Source organism: Lepidochelys kempii, chromosome 17, assembly GCF_965140285.1.
Source record: "Lepidochelys kempii isolate rLepKem1 chromosome 17, rLepKem1.hap1, whole genome shotgun sequence".
Classification (NCBI taxonomy): Eukaryota; Metazoa; Chordata; order Testudines; family Cheloniidae; genus Lepidochelys; species Lepidochelys kempii.
In genome coordinates this window covers 8,077,056-8,093,425 of record NC_136396.1, presented here as the reverse complement: position 1 = coordinate 8,093,425, position 16,370 = coordinate 8,077,056, and the positions used below count along the sequence as shown (strand labels likewise).

The 16,370-nt window shown below is 41.2% G+C and overlaps 1 protein-coding gene across 12 annotated transcripts in view; it reads left to right on the top strand.

Moving 5' to 3' along the window:
• The window catches only part of SYNRG (synergin gamma), a 134,874-nt gene that overhangs the window by 59,064 nt on the left and 59,440 nt on the right, over positions 1-16,370 (top strand). For 5 of the 12 annotated variants that reach the window (XM_073315617.2, XM_073315613.2, XM_073315610.2 and 2 more), the window contains 6 exons: positions 951-1,004; positions 1,773-1,869; positions 2,163-2,311; positions 6,662-6,772; positions 7,261-7,296; positions 8,626-12,803. In XM_073315617.2, the coding sequence (XP_073171718.2) occupies positions 951-1,004; positions 1,773-1,869; positions 2,163-2,311; positions 6,662-6,772; positions 7,261-7,296; positions 8,626-8,757 (579 nt within the window). In that variant the 3' untranslated portion in view covers positions 8,758-12,803. The other 7 variants (XM_073315621.2, XM_073315611.2, XM_073315615.2 and 4 more) reach the window with 6 other exon arrangements.

The window sequence follows — 16,370 nt, the reverse complement described above, 5'->3', positions numbered from 1 at the left end:
AGGGTTCCAAGACAGCATAAGAATAATCTTCTGTAAAAAGAATGGCTTCATGAAGTCTGCCAGTAAATAGATATTTAGAGCACCACAGTTGGTCTACTTCTTTCTGATGACTCACATCACCTCTGTGACACATTAAGCTCCACTAGGTCTATTTGGGAGGAAAATCAGTTTATGTAACTTCTCATACAGCACTGCTATTTAAGATTTAATTTCCACAGTCATGAATATCTATAATCCAAACATACAGTGTCCAACTTCCTTATTTTTAGTTAGAAACGTAATGTGTTTTAGACACATCACTTGAAATCATTTGAGTCACTGTGATCAAGTGGTCTAAGACTGTGTCTGGAAACCAGTAATTCCTAAAATATAATCCCAGTGTTGGCCCTGGGTCCACTGGCTTTGGGAAATCACTTAGACTCTTAGTATCTGTCCATACTGTGTTTACTTATTGCACTCACCTATGTAAAGAATTGGTTGTAAAGTGCTTTGAAAATGTAAAGCACTCTATAAAAGTTCTTCCTCAGTAACAAATATGCAACCTTGTGACCTATGCAGCTATGGTAGGCACTTGCAGTTGGAGCTTTCAGCCATTCCGATTTCTTCTTTCGTTATTTTCAATTTGTCTTATAGCTCCTGTGGATCAAATGTTGCAGTTAAGATGCAAAGAGAATATTTACTTTCTATTCATTGTCCTACTTGTGTGGAAAAAGATGCAAAATATTTTTTTCCCAAATCCATGCTTCAGAACCTTATGTGACGGTCTGCTGTTTTGTATGAACACCGAACCAAAATGAGAAATTAATACAGGAAAATCACATGTATGGTTGGTCTCAAATAGATTACATACTGGGAGAGACAGAATCTTTTCTGTGCCCATTCAGCTGAAGTATAATAAACTATAAAGAGGTTAGGAACAGAATTCAGACTATCCTTGTCTTTTCAAATAGGAAAGCGAGAGGTATGCGTATGAGTGGCAGAGATGTTTGGAAAGTGCCCTACAAGTAAGTGTGTAACCTCTACCAAAATTACCTCCTCTTTTCCGTACAGACCACCTGATATACTCTTTCAGACTCTGAGCATCTGGACAGGGTATGCATGGACATGTATGAATTGATTTAAAAATTAATGTGTCAATAGAAAACAACTAAGTATGTGTATATATAAATTAACCTAACCAGATAGGTCACCGTATCAAGTAAAGCTAGTATCTTATTCTTCGTCACTTAAAGTTAGTTTAGCCATTACCTAAATTTTCAAGTGACTAGTTAATTTGGGCGCTTCAGTGACATCTTATAGGGGCCTGGTTTTCAGAGGGTGGAGGCTCAGCACTTTCAGAAAAGCAGGCCCCTCTAAAATGTCTCAAAGTGGGCACCCAAGATCATGAGTCACTTTTGGTAACTTAGGCCCTTATGTTTGCAGCTACAATAGTTCTCCTTCTTGAAGTGTTGTTTTGTTGGATTAATGGATAGTAAACGTTGCCAAACATCACTTTTAAACAAAATTCCTGAACACATGCTTACATTTCCATCAGCAAAAAGGACAGCTGAATGAAGATGAGTTGATTTCTAAACATGGCCATTCCTCTACCCTGGTCTGTATATAGTTATAAGCAAGAACAAATTAAACCCATGTGATGGACTATACCAACTCTCCTGCTAATTGCATTAATCTCTCTTTAGTACAGCAGTTTCTCTTTTTTTGTAATTTTGTTTGTAAAAGTTACTTCGAGGTAAATAAACTGGTGGTATAACCAACATCCTTTCTGCTAGGTCATTAAGAAGGCAAATGATACCCTAAATGGAATCAGTAGTTCATCTGTTTGCACTGAAGTCATCCAGTCGGCACAAGGCATGGAATATTTATTAGGTATGTTTCATTTTCTTATGTCTCTTACATTAAGTGTGTCCCCATTTAAAATAAGAGGATGTTATTAATTGTTTCCAAATGGTGTCCTTAGCTTAATGAATTTCCAAACTGGAATGATGAGTGACTCTTTAGCCAAATGAATATAGCACAATAATTTTGAAACAGATTAAGGTGGTCACATGTTTCTCAATGTCTATTAGGTGCTCTTTCTGAGTCTCAGTTTTGGGAATTTCTGGTATGCTCTGCTTGGGAGTTAGCAACTTGCCTATAATTCTCCACTCTAATTTTGACAGGGGTTGTTGAGGTCTATAGAGTAACAAAACGAGTTGAACTGGGTATCAAGGCCACCGCAGTGTGTAGTGAGAAACTCCAACAGCTGCTAAAGGACATTGATAAAGTATGGAACAACCTGATAAGCTTCATGTCACTTGCTGCTTTAACGGTAAGGCCATAATTAAGCTGCCTCTTTGTTACAGGAACCCTCATGTTTAAATACATGGATGGAGCATTACACACTTGTATAAGTAGGGGCATAGCGAGCAGATCGAGGGACGTGATCGTTCCCCTCTATTCGACATTGGTGAGGCCTCATCTGGAGTACTGTGTGCAGTTTTGGGCCCCACACTTCAAGAAGGATGTGGATAAATTGGAGAGAGTCCAGCGAAGGGCAACAAAAATGATTAGGGGTCTGGAACACATGAGTTATGAGGAGAGGCTGAGGGAGCTGGGATTGTTTAGCCTGCAGAAGAGAAGAATGAGGGGGGATTTGATAGCTGCTTTCAACTACCTGAAAGGGGGTTCCAAAGAGGATGGCTCTAGACTGTTCTCAATGGTAGCAGATGACAGAACGAGGAGTAATGGTCTCAAGTTGCAGTGGGGGAGGTTTAGATTGGATATTAGGAAAAACTTTTTCACTAAGAGGGTGGTGAAACACTGGAATGCGTTACCTAGGGAGGTGGTAGAATCTCCTTCCTTAGAGGTTTTTAAGGTCAGGCTTGACAAAGCCCTGGTTGGGATGATTTAACTGGGAATTGGTCCTGCTTCGAGCAGGGGGTTGGACTAGATGACCTTCTGGGGTCCCTTCCAACCCTGATATTCTATGATTCTATGATATGGTTATGTATTATGACACCTTGAGGAGTCACTTAAACTCCCTGTTCCTTATTTTCTCCATTTGTAAAATGAGGGTAATAGGCAACTTTGTGAATTGGTTTGAGCTTGTCAGGTGAAAAATACTGTGTGGGTGCAAGGTGGTGGGGTTGCCTCATTTTCTAATGATTTCGATAGTATATCTGCTCATCATGTAATTTAAATTAGACAAACATGAATCTAGAAAGGAAAAATAAGTGCCTTCATGACACTCCAGAAGTGAGCTTCCCAAGTTCTAGTGCTCTGCTTTGCCCTGCAGGAGACTGACTAGACTGCAAGATCTTCCAAGTAAGGATTACGTGTCTTACTCTGGTTTTGGGAAGTGCCTAGCCCATTTTGGGCACTGCTGCAGACTAAATAATAATGCTTGTTTTGAGCTCTTTCCCTCCTCTGGCTGGAACTGCCATAGCCAGATGCAACTTGCTAGCTCTGGGATGGAAGAGGAAGTGCTTCTCTTCTCTCACAGCTTCGTGGGTAGCCAGTTGGGAGAGCGCTGTTGATGACATATGAAGAATGGTTCTGTGTAGTTTTTAGATGAATAGTGACTGAGAAGAGGAGCATCCACACTTGCAGGGAATTTAGAGGTAATGGGGTGAAGAAAGAGCTACTTGGGGCTCAGGATCAAGGAGTATCCTTCCTTGATACGGGGGGACGGGGAGAGAGATGAACATTTAAAAATAGAAGGCAAGAAAATTCTAACTTTCCATTAAGCTTTTTCCATTTTTAACCATCATCTTTGGTTGCAATTAAATACTGTGCGTGTAGAATAGAGATGGGTACAGATATATAATGGATTTTTTTGGCAGGCACTTAACCACAATAATGGTTCAGCACATTTTGGGGGAATCATTAATTTGGGGGACATTGACATGATCCACTGTAATGGTTGCTTTGAACTCAGTGCATAGTGAAAGAGCCTTTAACCCTTAGATTAAGACCAGTGTTTCATGTCCAGGATTAATAAATGCGTCGTTTCCACAATACTCTCTCCTATCACTGAATCCTTAATTCACAGATCCCTGCATGCAGAGTAATCATGCATATTAAAAATCCTACTGTCACATTTATCGAGACGTAGTTGCAAGGTGAGATCTGGTATGCTGGTTTTCCACTTGAAATAAACTTTTTACAGTCCCTGAAAAATGGAGACAACAAATGATGGGCATCTCCTCTCTCCCACCTCATCCGTACCACATATTGGTGGCAAACAGATCTTAATAAAACCTTGTCAGATTCTGACTGGCTTTATCTAATGCAACAATTGATAACGTCAAACTGTTGTTGCTCAGTTTTAGGACAGGTTGAGCTATCAGTGGACACCTAGGTACTACTGTGATGAGCATTGTCCTCTCAAGGTAGATAGTTGTCATCAAAAATGCTGTTTCGAATGTAAAAGATTTCTTAACATTCATACAGGATTCTTTCATATTTAAATTGGGTGTATAAAGTATTGATATATTAGTAAGTACTTCAGAGTATTTTGTAATTAGTGGCCAGATTGTGATTCCCTTTCTTTCACGCTGTAGAACCTTATTCCATTAGTAGTCCTATTGACGTCAGCAGGACTACTCACGGAGTAAACGACTCTTCAGTGTGAGTGAGAGTGTCACAGTCTGGCCTTAAGCTAGGATGTCCAGTATTCAACCAGTAATTGTTTGGTAGGTAAGTCTTTTTCCCCAGTTAAAGGCAACAAAGATGTATAGAACTTTGTCGCTGCCTTGCTGCCTGATCATGATGTAAAAAGAAACCATCACTCCTAAATTGTTGAGAATCTTTGGCTGGTGTGGTGCATCCCTGTGCACATGATCCTGTTGGTAGCTCTCATGTTTGTTTCAACATTCAGTTTTGCCACAACTTTGCCCTCATGTGACAAAACACGATCATTGGTGAGCAGAGCGCATGTGGGGAAAAATTCTTGCCTCTGGTGAGCAAGGCAAAACGTGTTTACTAGGTTTGTGAAATGGCACATTTCGCTCAGGGTGGATCTTACTACAAAGAGAGGCAGTTTACATCAGAAAATTTGAAGCCAGGACCTGAAGAAAATCTGGTCTGTGAGGCTTAGGCAATTGTGTGGTGTTTCTGTTGGGGTTGAGGGAGGGCTAGAATAAATTATTCACATTTTTTCTCTCTCCTTTCTTCCATCCTTCCCTCCCTGACCCACCAACCTAACTCCCTAGTGACAATTGTGAAATTTCATCCTGAGTTACAATCAAGGGGGTTTTTTGTTTGTTTTAAACATCTGACTTCAGTATACAATTCCCAACCCATATATTGGTCCTTAACCAGTCATTTACCAGCATAGCCAAATAAGGTTTTTGACTTGGGAGGATCAGAGTATTGCAGCACATCTCCACAACATCTACACTCATATTTTTTTAAGTTTTAAACCAATAGCAAATGACTGGCTTTGGTTTTGTTTTAAAAAGCAGATAATGGATCTGCTTGGTACCTAATGTATGGCACATCCCTTCCTGTAAAATTACAATCATGGATTCTAAATGGAGCAGAAGTGCCTGTTAAGTACATACAAGTCCTCTAGCTCGCAGGCGTGTGCTTGAAAAGGTTAATTTTATCATTTAAAGGATTAATTTCATTACAAGGTAATTTTATGCATAGCCTTATGGTTTTTCATTGCAAATTACTGTATGACCTTCTCATTTGCTTCACTCATGCATTTGATAAACAAATATTAGTACCTTTATTAATTTGATTGATCTACTCAAAGATTAAAGGTTTTTTTCAGGATTCCAATTATTTCTTAAATTGTTCAGCTATGGGATTGTGATTAGAATACCTAGAGTATGGATTACAAGTATGCATCTGTTTTAGGATCACCCAGAATTTTTAAAAGCCTCTTGCATTTGTATTGCTATGCATTGCTTTTGATTGTTTAAACATTACACGTTACAACAATCTTGCAAACGAGCTTCAGTGTTTATACACCACCCAAATGCAAAATTACATTGACCATTTCTCTTGTCGCCTAAATGTAAAACGGTGCATCAGGAAAGCTATACTACATACTGAGATCTCTTTTCTGCTTAAACACACAATTGTCCTCCCACTCCTTTTCATAACATAAACTAATGTACAAAATAAAACAATTAGCCCTCTTAATTGTTGCCTAGTTTGGGCAGCCATTAATACTCAGTTGTGTACTGATATGCCCTTATTCCAGATGCAGGAAAATCCTTGACTATTAACTGCCCTTCTATGGTTAGACATTAGTGCAAAATTGTGAGTGATCAACGTTAACCCTAGTTACCAATCTGGAAGCTGCACTAGCCACAATGGTAATTTATCCCATGGTATCTTTATAACTGCAAATAATATGTTGCCTACCTGTGTATATACATAGAATTCAAATATTCTCTCCTCTGTTACCTAATCCTTTTACAAGTGCTTGAATGTGGTAAATTAATGTCCATGGAGATTACATAGTATGCTTGAAAATATGCTAATGGCTTTGATTACAGTGGGCATCAATTTATGGGCATGTGTAGTATGTTATCTTTGCCCTGTGACTTTGTTTGCCTTCGTGCCCCTCCACAGCAGCCGCACCGGTAATTCGTCATAATGCGTGTGAATTTTTTTTTCCAGTGACTGAAATTGCCTAAATCCAACTGTCTCGTTATTTCTGTAGCCAGATGAAAACTCGTTGGATTTCTCTTCTTGTATGCTGCGTCCTGGGATTAAAAATGTCCAAGATCTCGCATGTGGGGTGTGTCTCTTGAATGTAGATTCTAGAAGTAAAGTAAGTGGAGGCGCCTTTATGCCAAACCCATTTTGCATTTACTACTTTAATTCTCTATCTGTGCCTAGTCTGTGCTCACAAACTTCCTCGCTGTATTTTACCACCGACGGTAGCAAAGGTGGAATCCATATGGTAGGCAAGCTCAAACATTGTTACTACCACATCCTCTGGAAGATTAACTCCTCTCACCGACGCTCAACAGGCATGGGAGAGATGTGACTGGTGGCAGTTGTGTATAAAGGCTGAGGCGGTAAATTCATTTATAAAGGGCAGCATGGGGAACAGACTTGGAAGCTGAGATTATTTAAAAAAAAAAAAGCTTGTAATGAATTTTCCATATAAAATGTACCTGTGCCTATGAAGCCAGGAGGGGGTCATTGCCTTCAGTGTGGGGAGGAGGGACCTCAGAATAGAGACAGCAGTGAATAGCTGACCAATTCATATACATCAGGAGTTTTGTTGATCTTTTGGTTTCAACATTATTTCAGAAAGAAGAGAAACCTGTGGAAGAGCATCCTAGGAAAGTACGAATGAGTAAAATGATACTCTTTATAGATTCATCTTCTTAATTATGAGTGTGGAAGGCAAGACTGGTGACCAGCCTTCCGCTGTCATTCTCAATTGTACCAATCATGAACCCTTTTCTTATAGTCATTTCTGTGACTGTAACATCCAATTTGATCAACTAACACGTGCTCGAGTCCTCCCCCTTGTCTTGTCTGCATGCCAGTATATTGTGAATAACTTCCTGGTTTTTGTACTACTTTTGTTGTGTGGTAGATAATTCACTGTGATGAGTTTCTGAACAACTACAGCTTCCCGGTTTCTTGTTGTGGAAGGAGAATTGTAGCTTTCATGTGAGATAAGCTTTGACTTTTTGTCTTACAAAGCGATGCTCCAGCTATTGCTTTGGGATAACACAAAGGCTATCATGGTTTTAGAAATCCAGAGTAAAAATATTTTGCAGGTTCCTTTTTTTTTTTTTTTTTTTAAACAAATTTTCAGCAGTATTCCGGAAGGTAACCCTAAGCTCTTCGAGAGAGCCTTGCAATAGGGAATTACAATGAAAAGCTGCTAGCTGTTCTGTTGTGGAACGAGAAAAAAATTTAATCTTTTCACCAAAAGAGCTTATGTAAAATAAGCCCTGTAACTGCTTTTTTTGTGGTTGTTTACTCAGACATCTAAGCACTATCTCCTACTAGCAACAACTACATCAACCCCCTTCAGATATTCTTCATCTTGTTCATAGATTTTTCACTCTTTATTCAAAAAGGTTTTCTTATAAAGTAGCTGCACCTAACAGAAGACACTAGACCAAACTAAGCCCTGCAGTAAGCAGGCGCAACTTTGGTATCAGAGGAGTTGCAACCTCTTAAATCATGGAGTAATTTGTCCCAGTGAATGAAATAATTTGAAGTCTATAGTTATGGGCTGGCCTAACAAGTTATCTGTGAGGTACAGTACAGTGTACTATTTCCTGCCTATAGAAGATAATTAGTGAGAGATGCATGCAGCAAGTTGGATCAGCTCCCAGGTATGAGGTCAAATGTAATGCTAATCAAACCGTGTCCACTACTAAAACCTGGTGTAGTGACTGAAGCTTACAACTTCAGCCACTGCAGTTGCGGATGTCGTCTGCCTTCAGAAATTCTTGCAGACTACAATGAAATTTTGTTTGCCATTTGGCCCATTTCTGCAGTTGAGGATGGTGTCTACAGAGTGAGAGGGTCGAGGTCTGATGCTACTGTGCCGCCTTAGTGTAAACACATCTGCAGATATCTGATCTCCTCTTTAGCTTTTACATCCCTGAGCAGATGGGACTGTCACACTTGTTTCAATTTTTGTTATTCTAGGCTTTTAATTCAGAAACGGATAATTTCAAACTGGCTTATGGAGGGCACCAGTACCATGCAAGCTGTGCAAACTTCTGGATCAATTGTGTGGAGCCGAAACCTCCAGGCCTCATTTTGCCAGACCTGCTTTGAAAGAACGTACGTTGAAGGAGGGATCACGTCAGTCAATGACAAGACATGGTCTTTATGGTGGTGATATAGGGGAATAAACACTGAAGGCTTTTTTGAGCAGTGGTTAGAGTACTGAAATGTTCATTTCTGCATTTCTTCTGTACTGCAATGGGTCAAAGCCACTCTCCCATACGAGTTCCCCATGAAGAATTTCACTGGAAGGTTCAAGCCATCATTGAGGTTTTCAGAAATAATCAGAGAATTTTGTACTGTGGCATAAAACATGGCATTTCAACCTCTCTCAAGCTGGAATTGGTTAGCACTTTTTGAGATGTAGCAACTCACTGTGGTGATCAAGGCAAATTGACTCATGAAGTGGAATAGGTCTTACCGTTTCAAGAAAGAGATGAAATACTAGGCTGTGTGTGTTTAAACTGAAATGGCCCCTTAACCAAATGCATGAAATGTGTATTTGCTAACTATTCTTTCCTCTAACTTAAATATATGAACCGAGGGGTGGTGGTTTTTCTTAGATATTTGCTCCTACGCTATTAAAATGCACAAAAAGTGACAGTAATGTTCAAGCAGAAATAAGTTATTGACCTAGAAGGAATTGGATTGTTAGGCTGCAATGAGCCATTGTTTGTTTATAGAATTATTGTTCTGTATTACAGAATACATTTTATTCCTACATTTAGTGGGTTAGTATTGGGATAAAAATCATTGTATATCTAAATTTTCCATACCATATCTTTAGGCTTCAGAACAGGCAGCTGGATTTTAAAACATGCAGTCTCTTCTACGTGGCTGTAAGTAGTAGACAAACCTTTTTACCCCTCTATTGGATTTGTCCTATAACTGCAAACATAGGGGATATACTTTCAAAATGATGTATTATGCATTTAGCCCTCTGTCCTTTGTTATGTAATCATATAACTAAATTGCTGCACATCATGTTGAAAATCATACCCCACTAATATCAAATGCCCCTCCTGTATATTTCACTACATATTTGTGGTGTATGAATATGCTTTTCTTGATGGGACTCCTCTGCATGTCTCATGCAATTTAATATTGTCTATCAAGGCTCTTTACCAGACTCTCTGAACTGATGGCACTGGTTGGCTTTGAGTTTGCAGTTCAGATATTAGCTTTTTCACACTGGAATTTGAGATTTCCCAGCAGACTGCACAAATGCGAAATATGTGGGGGGCTTTTTGGCCGGTGCTGCTGTCTGGACAGTAAGAGATTAATGTATCAGGCTATCAGAAAATGTTACTCACAAATCTAGACGTATAGGGCTCTTTCTTTAGAGACAACATCAAGATGACAGTGCAGAATACAAAAATAAAATACGCTTGCTGTGAAGACAGCTTCCCAGTTCAGAAAGAACATAACAGTTCTTGAACTTCTGAATTACTAATTGCTTTACAGAATTTTTAATCCAAAGGAAATGTGCTTTTATTTCAAAAGGGCCTTACCACTATATGGCCTCTTAGTTTTGACTCTCAGTGAGGAAAGCAAGAGTTGCTGTTTGTTTCCTCGGTATAACTGATGATTTCATTGTTCATTGATTTATTGTAGTTTCTCAAACAGACCTTGAGAGAAGCTTCCTTCTTTCCAAGATGTCATCAGCTGCTCAAACCAAGCCTTGTCTCTGTTCTAAGTAAATAGCTACTGCTGACCTGTGGTTTTCATTTCCTGTGAACAAAATTGCATAGGTGATAAAAATGGTTTGTCTAGTTCTAGTCACAGATTAATATATACCAAATGAAAGAGATCTTGGCTAATAAGAATGCTAAGTGAATGACCCTTATTTACATAAAGTAAATTTAAAATAGATCTTCCTAGTCTCAGAAACCTGCTTATTCATCTAATGGTAACATGCTGCGCCTTCTGGTCTCAGACCCAAGTTAATCAAGTGGCAGCTTTTCAATAACGTAACAGTCAGCACCCACCTTCTGCTGCGCAGTTTATCAAAGCAACCTGATTTCTGATTGACTGGCCACTATTTTACTAACTAGTCGTGTTGTATAAGTGCAATAGACCTCAGAACAGCTCTTTGACAAGATAATTGTCCCCCTCAGCAAATACTACTTGTGTCACCTTGACCATATGCTTCTTGCCATGCCATATGCTGCTATATAGTCCTCCTCATGCCTTGTGCTTACTAATGCAAGTAGTCCCACTGACTACTCTAGGACTTACAGTAGTAAGTTAGCAGGGTCGGACCCTTAGGCCCTGATTCAGCAAAGGACTTAAGCAAACACCTGATTTGTGCCTCTGAAAGCAATGGCACTATTTGCATGCGTAAGTACTCTGCTGAATCAAGGCAATAGCTTGTATAAATACTGTATTGGGACAAGGGAAGCCTTTTATTAGCGTAGGCTTTCTCCACGGCTCTTCTTCTTTTTTCAACCCTCCTATGAGTTTTAAGAGCATGGCCCAAGCTAAAGTAGCTACAGTGTGGAAACTCTACAGCAAATTTGTATTCCAAATACAGTACAGTTCATTGCACTGTGGCAAAAGTCTATTCTAATTACATTCTTTTTTTAATGTACTCGCTTGTTAAGCAAATACGTTGTCTCTGTTAGAAATATCCAGCATGTCTTTGGCACGTAAATAGAGGGAAAGGGCATTTACGGGTATAATTACAGTAGAGCTTATCGGAGTATGGCATTACTAGTCCCCTGCTCTGTACAGAATGGGAAAGAGGCAGGCAATACTAAAGTGATCATGTCGAGCAAAATGCATATTTCTAAACACCTTCAAAGGGGTCTCATGACGTGAATGTTTTACATTTAGATACCACTGATAAGGGCATTACACAAGAAGGATCATTCCACTTACATATCCTAGTCATTAAAATGATTCAGTGTTGCATTCAGCTTCTGAGCTATTATACTGTTAGCCAAGGGCCCAGTGTCCTTGGAAACTGTATCCAAGGTTACAACATTTTCTACACTGGATTGTATCGGACCATTTTCCCTTGCTTTCCTTGAGTGTAGGTTAACGTGCGCACTGAGACTTTTAGTCTTGGCCTGTGGTGTTTTAGAACTGTAAATGAATTTCTTTTTGGATGTCTTCTGTTTCATTATCAAAATTTGTGAAAGTGAATATTTTTAATGTACATATTCTCTGGATTTGCCTTAGGATTGCCTAAGGAAAATTATTTTTATTTGTGTTCTATGTGTGTCTTGATTTTTAACAGGTTATTTTCTTGGTTAATTTAAATTTTTTTTCTATACTGTGCTCCATAGGTTCCTAATGGTGCATTCTGACTAATTTTCTCAGTGGAAATATACTAAAGTCATCTTTCCTTCCAGTACTTATAGGCATTAGGGATAAATCAAACTGTACCAAGATCTCTCTTGATAAACTGGTTGTCATGTGACTTTTTAAATACCCCAGCAAGCTTTCTGACCTCTCTTTTCGTTATAAAGTTTTTTTTATTTGTTACATGTGAATTATTACAATCTGCACTTGAACATTCCAGTGAGTTTTCAGCCCCAGCAGCAGTTTGTTTCTACTTAAGTTTATTTTGAAACTAAATTAAGTAGCACTTTCTTGGAAAACCATGTAGTAAATGTGAAGTTACGATGACATACGGTCTAAGAAAAGGAAGCTTGTGAAAACCCAAGAAATATATTCTTTCCTAATTAGTTACATGTTAAATTAATGAGACCTGGAACAGAAAGGATGCCTTTTCAATAAAAGCTGCTATTGTACGACTACTTTTCCTTAAAGATCTTTTGCTCTCTGGGCCTTCATTTAATTCTGATTCTCAATGTTAAAATATAAACGTAATAGTTGTATTTCTTCCTGCATCTGGGTGAATATACATTTCTCTTGTGTAGATGGCTTTGTGATTAGTATAGCAGTGGATCCTCTTGTTTTAATTTGTGATGTGCTGGAGTAGTTGCCGGTATTTTAAACCTGGTAAGAATAGTTTGTATTACTTTACATTTTAATATGATTTACTTCACGTATTCTTGCAACAGTTTATAAATGGTTTGTTGAATCTCGATGAAATGTTGATCTCAATAAAGAACTCTATTTATGACAAATCTGTACGGTGAATTGTTGCAGGATGCAGCCTGTAGCGTGTTGCAGTGTGTTACTGATTCACATTGACATCTCACCCTTCATACTCTGAGAGCGCGCCTGGCTATGTGTTTAGGTGGGTTCTGATGGGACTTTTCCACTCAAATACAGGAATGAGGTGGAATCTTTCCCACTTTGGTGGGGGATCTGAGAAGCTTCCCACCAGCAAAACATACTTGGGAACTGCATTGATTTTTATTTTAAGTGTTGTGCAGATCTACATTTTGAACTCTGTTCTTGTTTAAATACAGATGAAGCAAACACTGAGAGCTGACATGTTGAGTTTGGTGGTAGCATTAATAAGTGCCTGTGTCTGGCTCTGACTTGGCAAAGCACATATGTAGTTAAACATATGCTTAAGTGATTTCCCGGGTCAGTGGATAACAATGCACCCCATAGGTCTACACTAGATTGGAGTGATTTTTTTTTGGTCTAGTGGCCAAAGATGCCATTATTTCTAAGCTATATCCATAACGCCCAAAGCACGGTTACCGATAAGTCACTTGTACCCATAGGTCCTATGATAAAAATGCAGCCTGGAAGAAAAATGATTGTGCTGTCATAAGGTCTCAAGACTGCTTAGTCTATAAGCCTTGACATTGGTTTGATAGTACAAAATTAGGAGCAACTCAGTGAATTTTAACATGAATACGTTTATGCTGTGCCTTTTAGCATAACAACTGGGGCAGGCCTCCTGATTATGCTGTGAAAGTAACTTGAGAAAAAACAGAAGTGCTTGAACTGCATAATGTTTTGGCTTTGACTCTCTTCTACGCTGAATTATTGGAAAATTAATATCAAGTCTCTGGGTAGAAACGAGACCAGCCTCATAATAAAGCACTCCTGTATTTGCACACCGTACTCCATGATTAACACATGTTTGAGATGCCTCACCTAGCAACCTGGAGAGTGTGATCCCTTGAAAATGGCCTGCAGTGGGTGTAGAGAACTATTTAAATATATAGAGATGAGAACTTCCTGTTAGCAAAAGCGTTATCTGTATGGAAGAATTCGCTTTTCAACAACACCACCACAGAGATGTTTCAAGATATTTCAGATTCATCAACTGGTGGCAATACCGGAGTTAATAAATCTACAGCTCTACCTTTAACTTTGCTGGTAGTTTATAGATGGCTGTTTTGAGGATTCTTAGTCCCTAGGGAGGGTTTTTGTGTTAATCGTCTGGAAGAAGCACAGGACAGGGAGTTGGAGGATTTGGGTTCTAGTCCTCGGTCTGCCACAGTCATTTTGTGTGTCCTTGGCCAAATCACTTATCTCTCTGAGTGAAATCCTGACTTCATTGAAGTTAATAGCAAAACTCCCACTGACTTCAGTGGGGCAAGGATTTCGTGCCCTGTGCTTTAGTTAACTCATCTGCAAGGCACCACAATTTAAGAAAGATGTGAACAAACTGGAGTGAGTCCAGAGGAGAGCAACAAAAAATTGTAAAAAGTTGATCAAACCTGCCCTATCGGGAAAGGGTAAACAAAACTGGCTGTGTTTTGTCTTGATAAAAGAAAAAGTTGGGGTGGGAAGACCTGATGAGTCTTCAAATATGCTAAGGGCTGTTTTAAAGAGGACAGTGATCAATTGTTCTCCATGTCCACTGAAGGTAGGACAAGAAGAAATTGGCTTTACCCACAGCAAGTGGGGATTTAGGTTAGACATTAGGAAAACCTTTCTAACTGTAAGGGTATGTAAGCTCTGGAATAGATTTCCAAAGGATGTTGTCAAATCCCGGTCATTGGAGGTTTTTAAGAACTGGTTAGTCAAATACCTGTCAGGAATGGTCTAAGTCAGTGGTGGGCAAACTACGGCCCATGGGACACCTCCGGCCAGTGGGCCCCTCCTGCCCGGCCCCTGAGCTCTTGGCCCGGGAGGCTAGCCCCCGGCCCCTCCCTTGCTGGTCCCCTTCCCCCCTGCGAGCTCTTGCCAGGCAGGGCAGCTGCAGAGCCACGGCCCGACCCGGTGCTCTGTGCTGCGCGGTGGCATGGCTGGCTCCAGCCGGGCGGCACGGCTGCCTGTCCTGGTGCGCTGGGCGGTACGGCTGTAATGCCGCCAGCCACCGGTGCTCCAGGCAGCGCGGTAAGGGTGCAGGGAGCAGGGGGGGTAGGGTAGAGGGTAGGGGAGTTCGGGGTGGTGGTCAGGAGGCGAGGGCATGGATGGGGTTGGGGTGGTCAGAGAGTGGGGAACGGGGGTCCCAGGGGGGCAGTCAGGAAGGGGGGGGTTGGATGGGGCGGCGGGGGGCAGTCAGGGAGAAGGGGTGGTTGGATGGAGCAGGGGTCCCAGGGGGGCAGTCAGGAAGGAGGCGGGGTTGGATGGGGTGGCAGGGGGCAGTCGGGCAGGGGTTCTGGGGGCGGTCAGGGAGAAGGGGTGGTTGGATGGAGCAGGGGTCCCAGGGGGGCAGTCAGGAAGGGGGGGGTTGGATGGGGCAGTCAGGGGTGGGGGGTCCGGTGCCAGTCAGGGGACAGGGAGGGGTGGATGGTGCAGGGAACCGGGAACAGGGTGGGTTGGATGGAGCAGGGGTCCCAGGGGGGCAGTCAGGAAGGGGGGGGTTGGATGGGGCAGTCAGGGGTGGGGGGTCCGGTGCTGGTCAGGGGACAGGGAGGGGTGGATGGGGCAGGGGACCGAGGACAGGGAGGGGTGGATGGGGCAGGGGACCAGGAACAAGGCAGGTTGGATGGGGCAGGAGTCCCGGGGGCCTGTCAGGGCGAGAAGAAGGGGGGGTCGGATAGGGGATGGGGGCCAGGCCACGCCTAGCTGTTTGGGAAGGCGCAGCCTCCCCTAACTGGCCCTCCATACAATTTCAGAAACCCAACGTGGCCCTAAGGCCAAAAAGTTTGCCCACCCCTGGTCTAGGTGTACTTAGTCCTACATGAGCACAGGGGGCAGAACTAGATGACCTCTTGTGGTCCCTTCCAGCCCTCCATTTCTATTATTCTAAAAAGGGGAAAGAAACTTCCCTCCTGCACTGAGGAACTGAGCCTAAATTTGTTCATGTTTTTGAAGTACATGGAGATCCTTGCATTGATAGACAGCTAGCGAAATGCCAGGCTTCATAAATGTGTGTGTACTAAGGCAACGTTGCATTTTTGTTAACACCCCACGTTTTCACTTGCTGTTTTGTCTAAACCTACCACAGTTAATAGAGATAAATGTAAAAAAGGGGTTTCAGTGGAATTGGGTCTACACATATAAGGAAAAATAACCATTTGGGACGCTTTAAATGTCTGTGCTCTTGAAAGCATTAAGGTATTTTATAACAACGTCATTTTAACAGTGGTCTCATTACACCCAAAACCTTAGATCCATGTATTTGTTGAGCCTACAGCTGACGTGGTTTCCGTGGATGCTTCTCATTTCTATGCCTCAAGAGGTAAGCCGAGTTCTCCCTTTTATATCTCCTTGCACCATTATCCCACCAAACGCAGTAAGTGGACTTGGGGCCCAATTCACTGGCCACTGGCTTCAATGGGAGTCATTCCATTGACTTCATTGGACACTGAATCTGACCCTAGAAGCTAATGTAG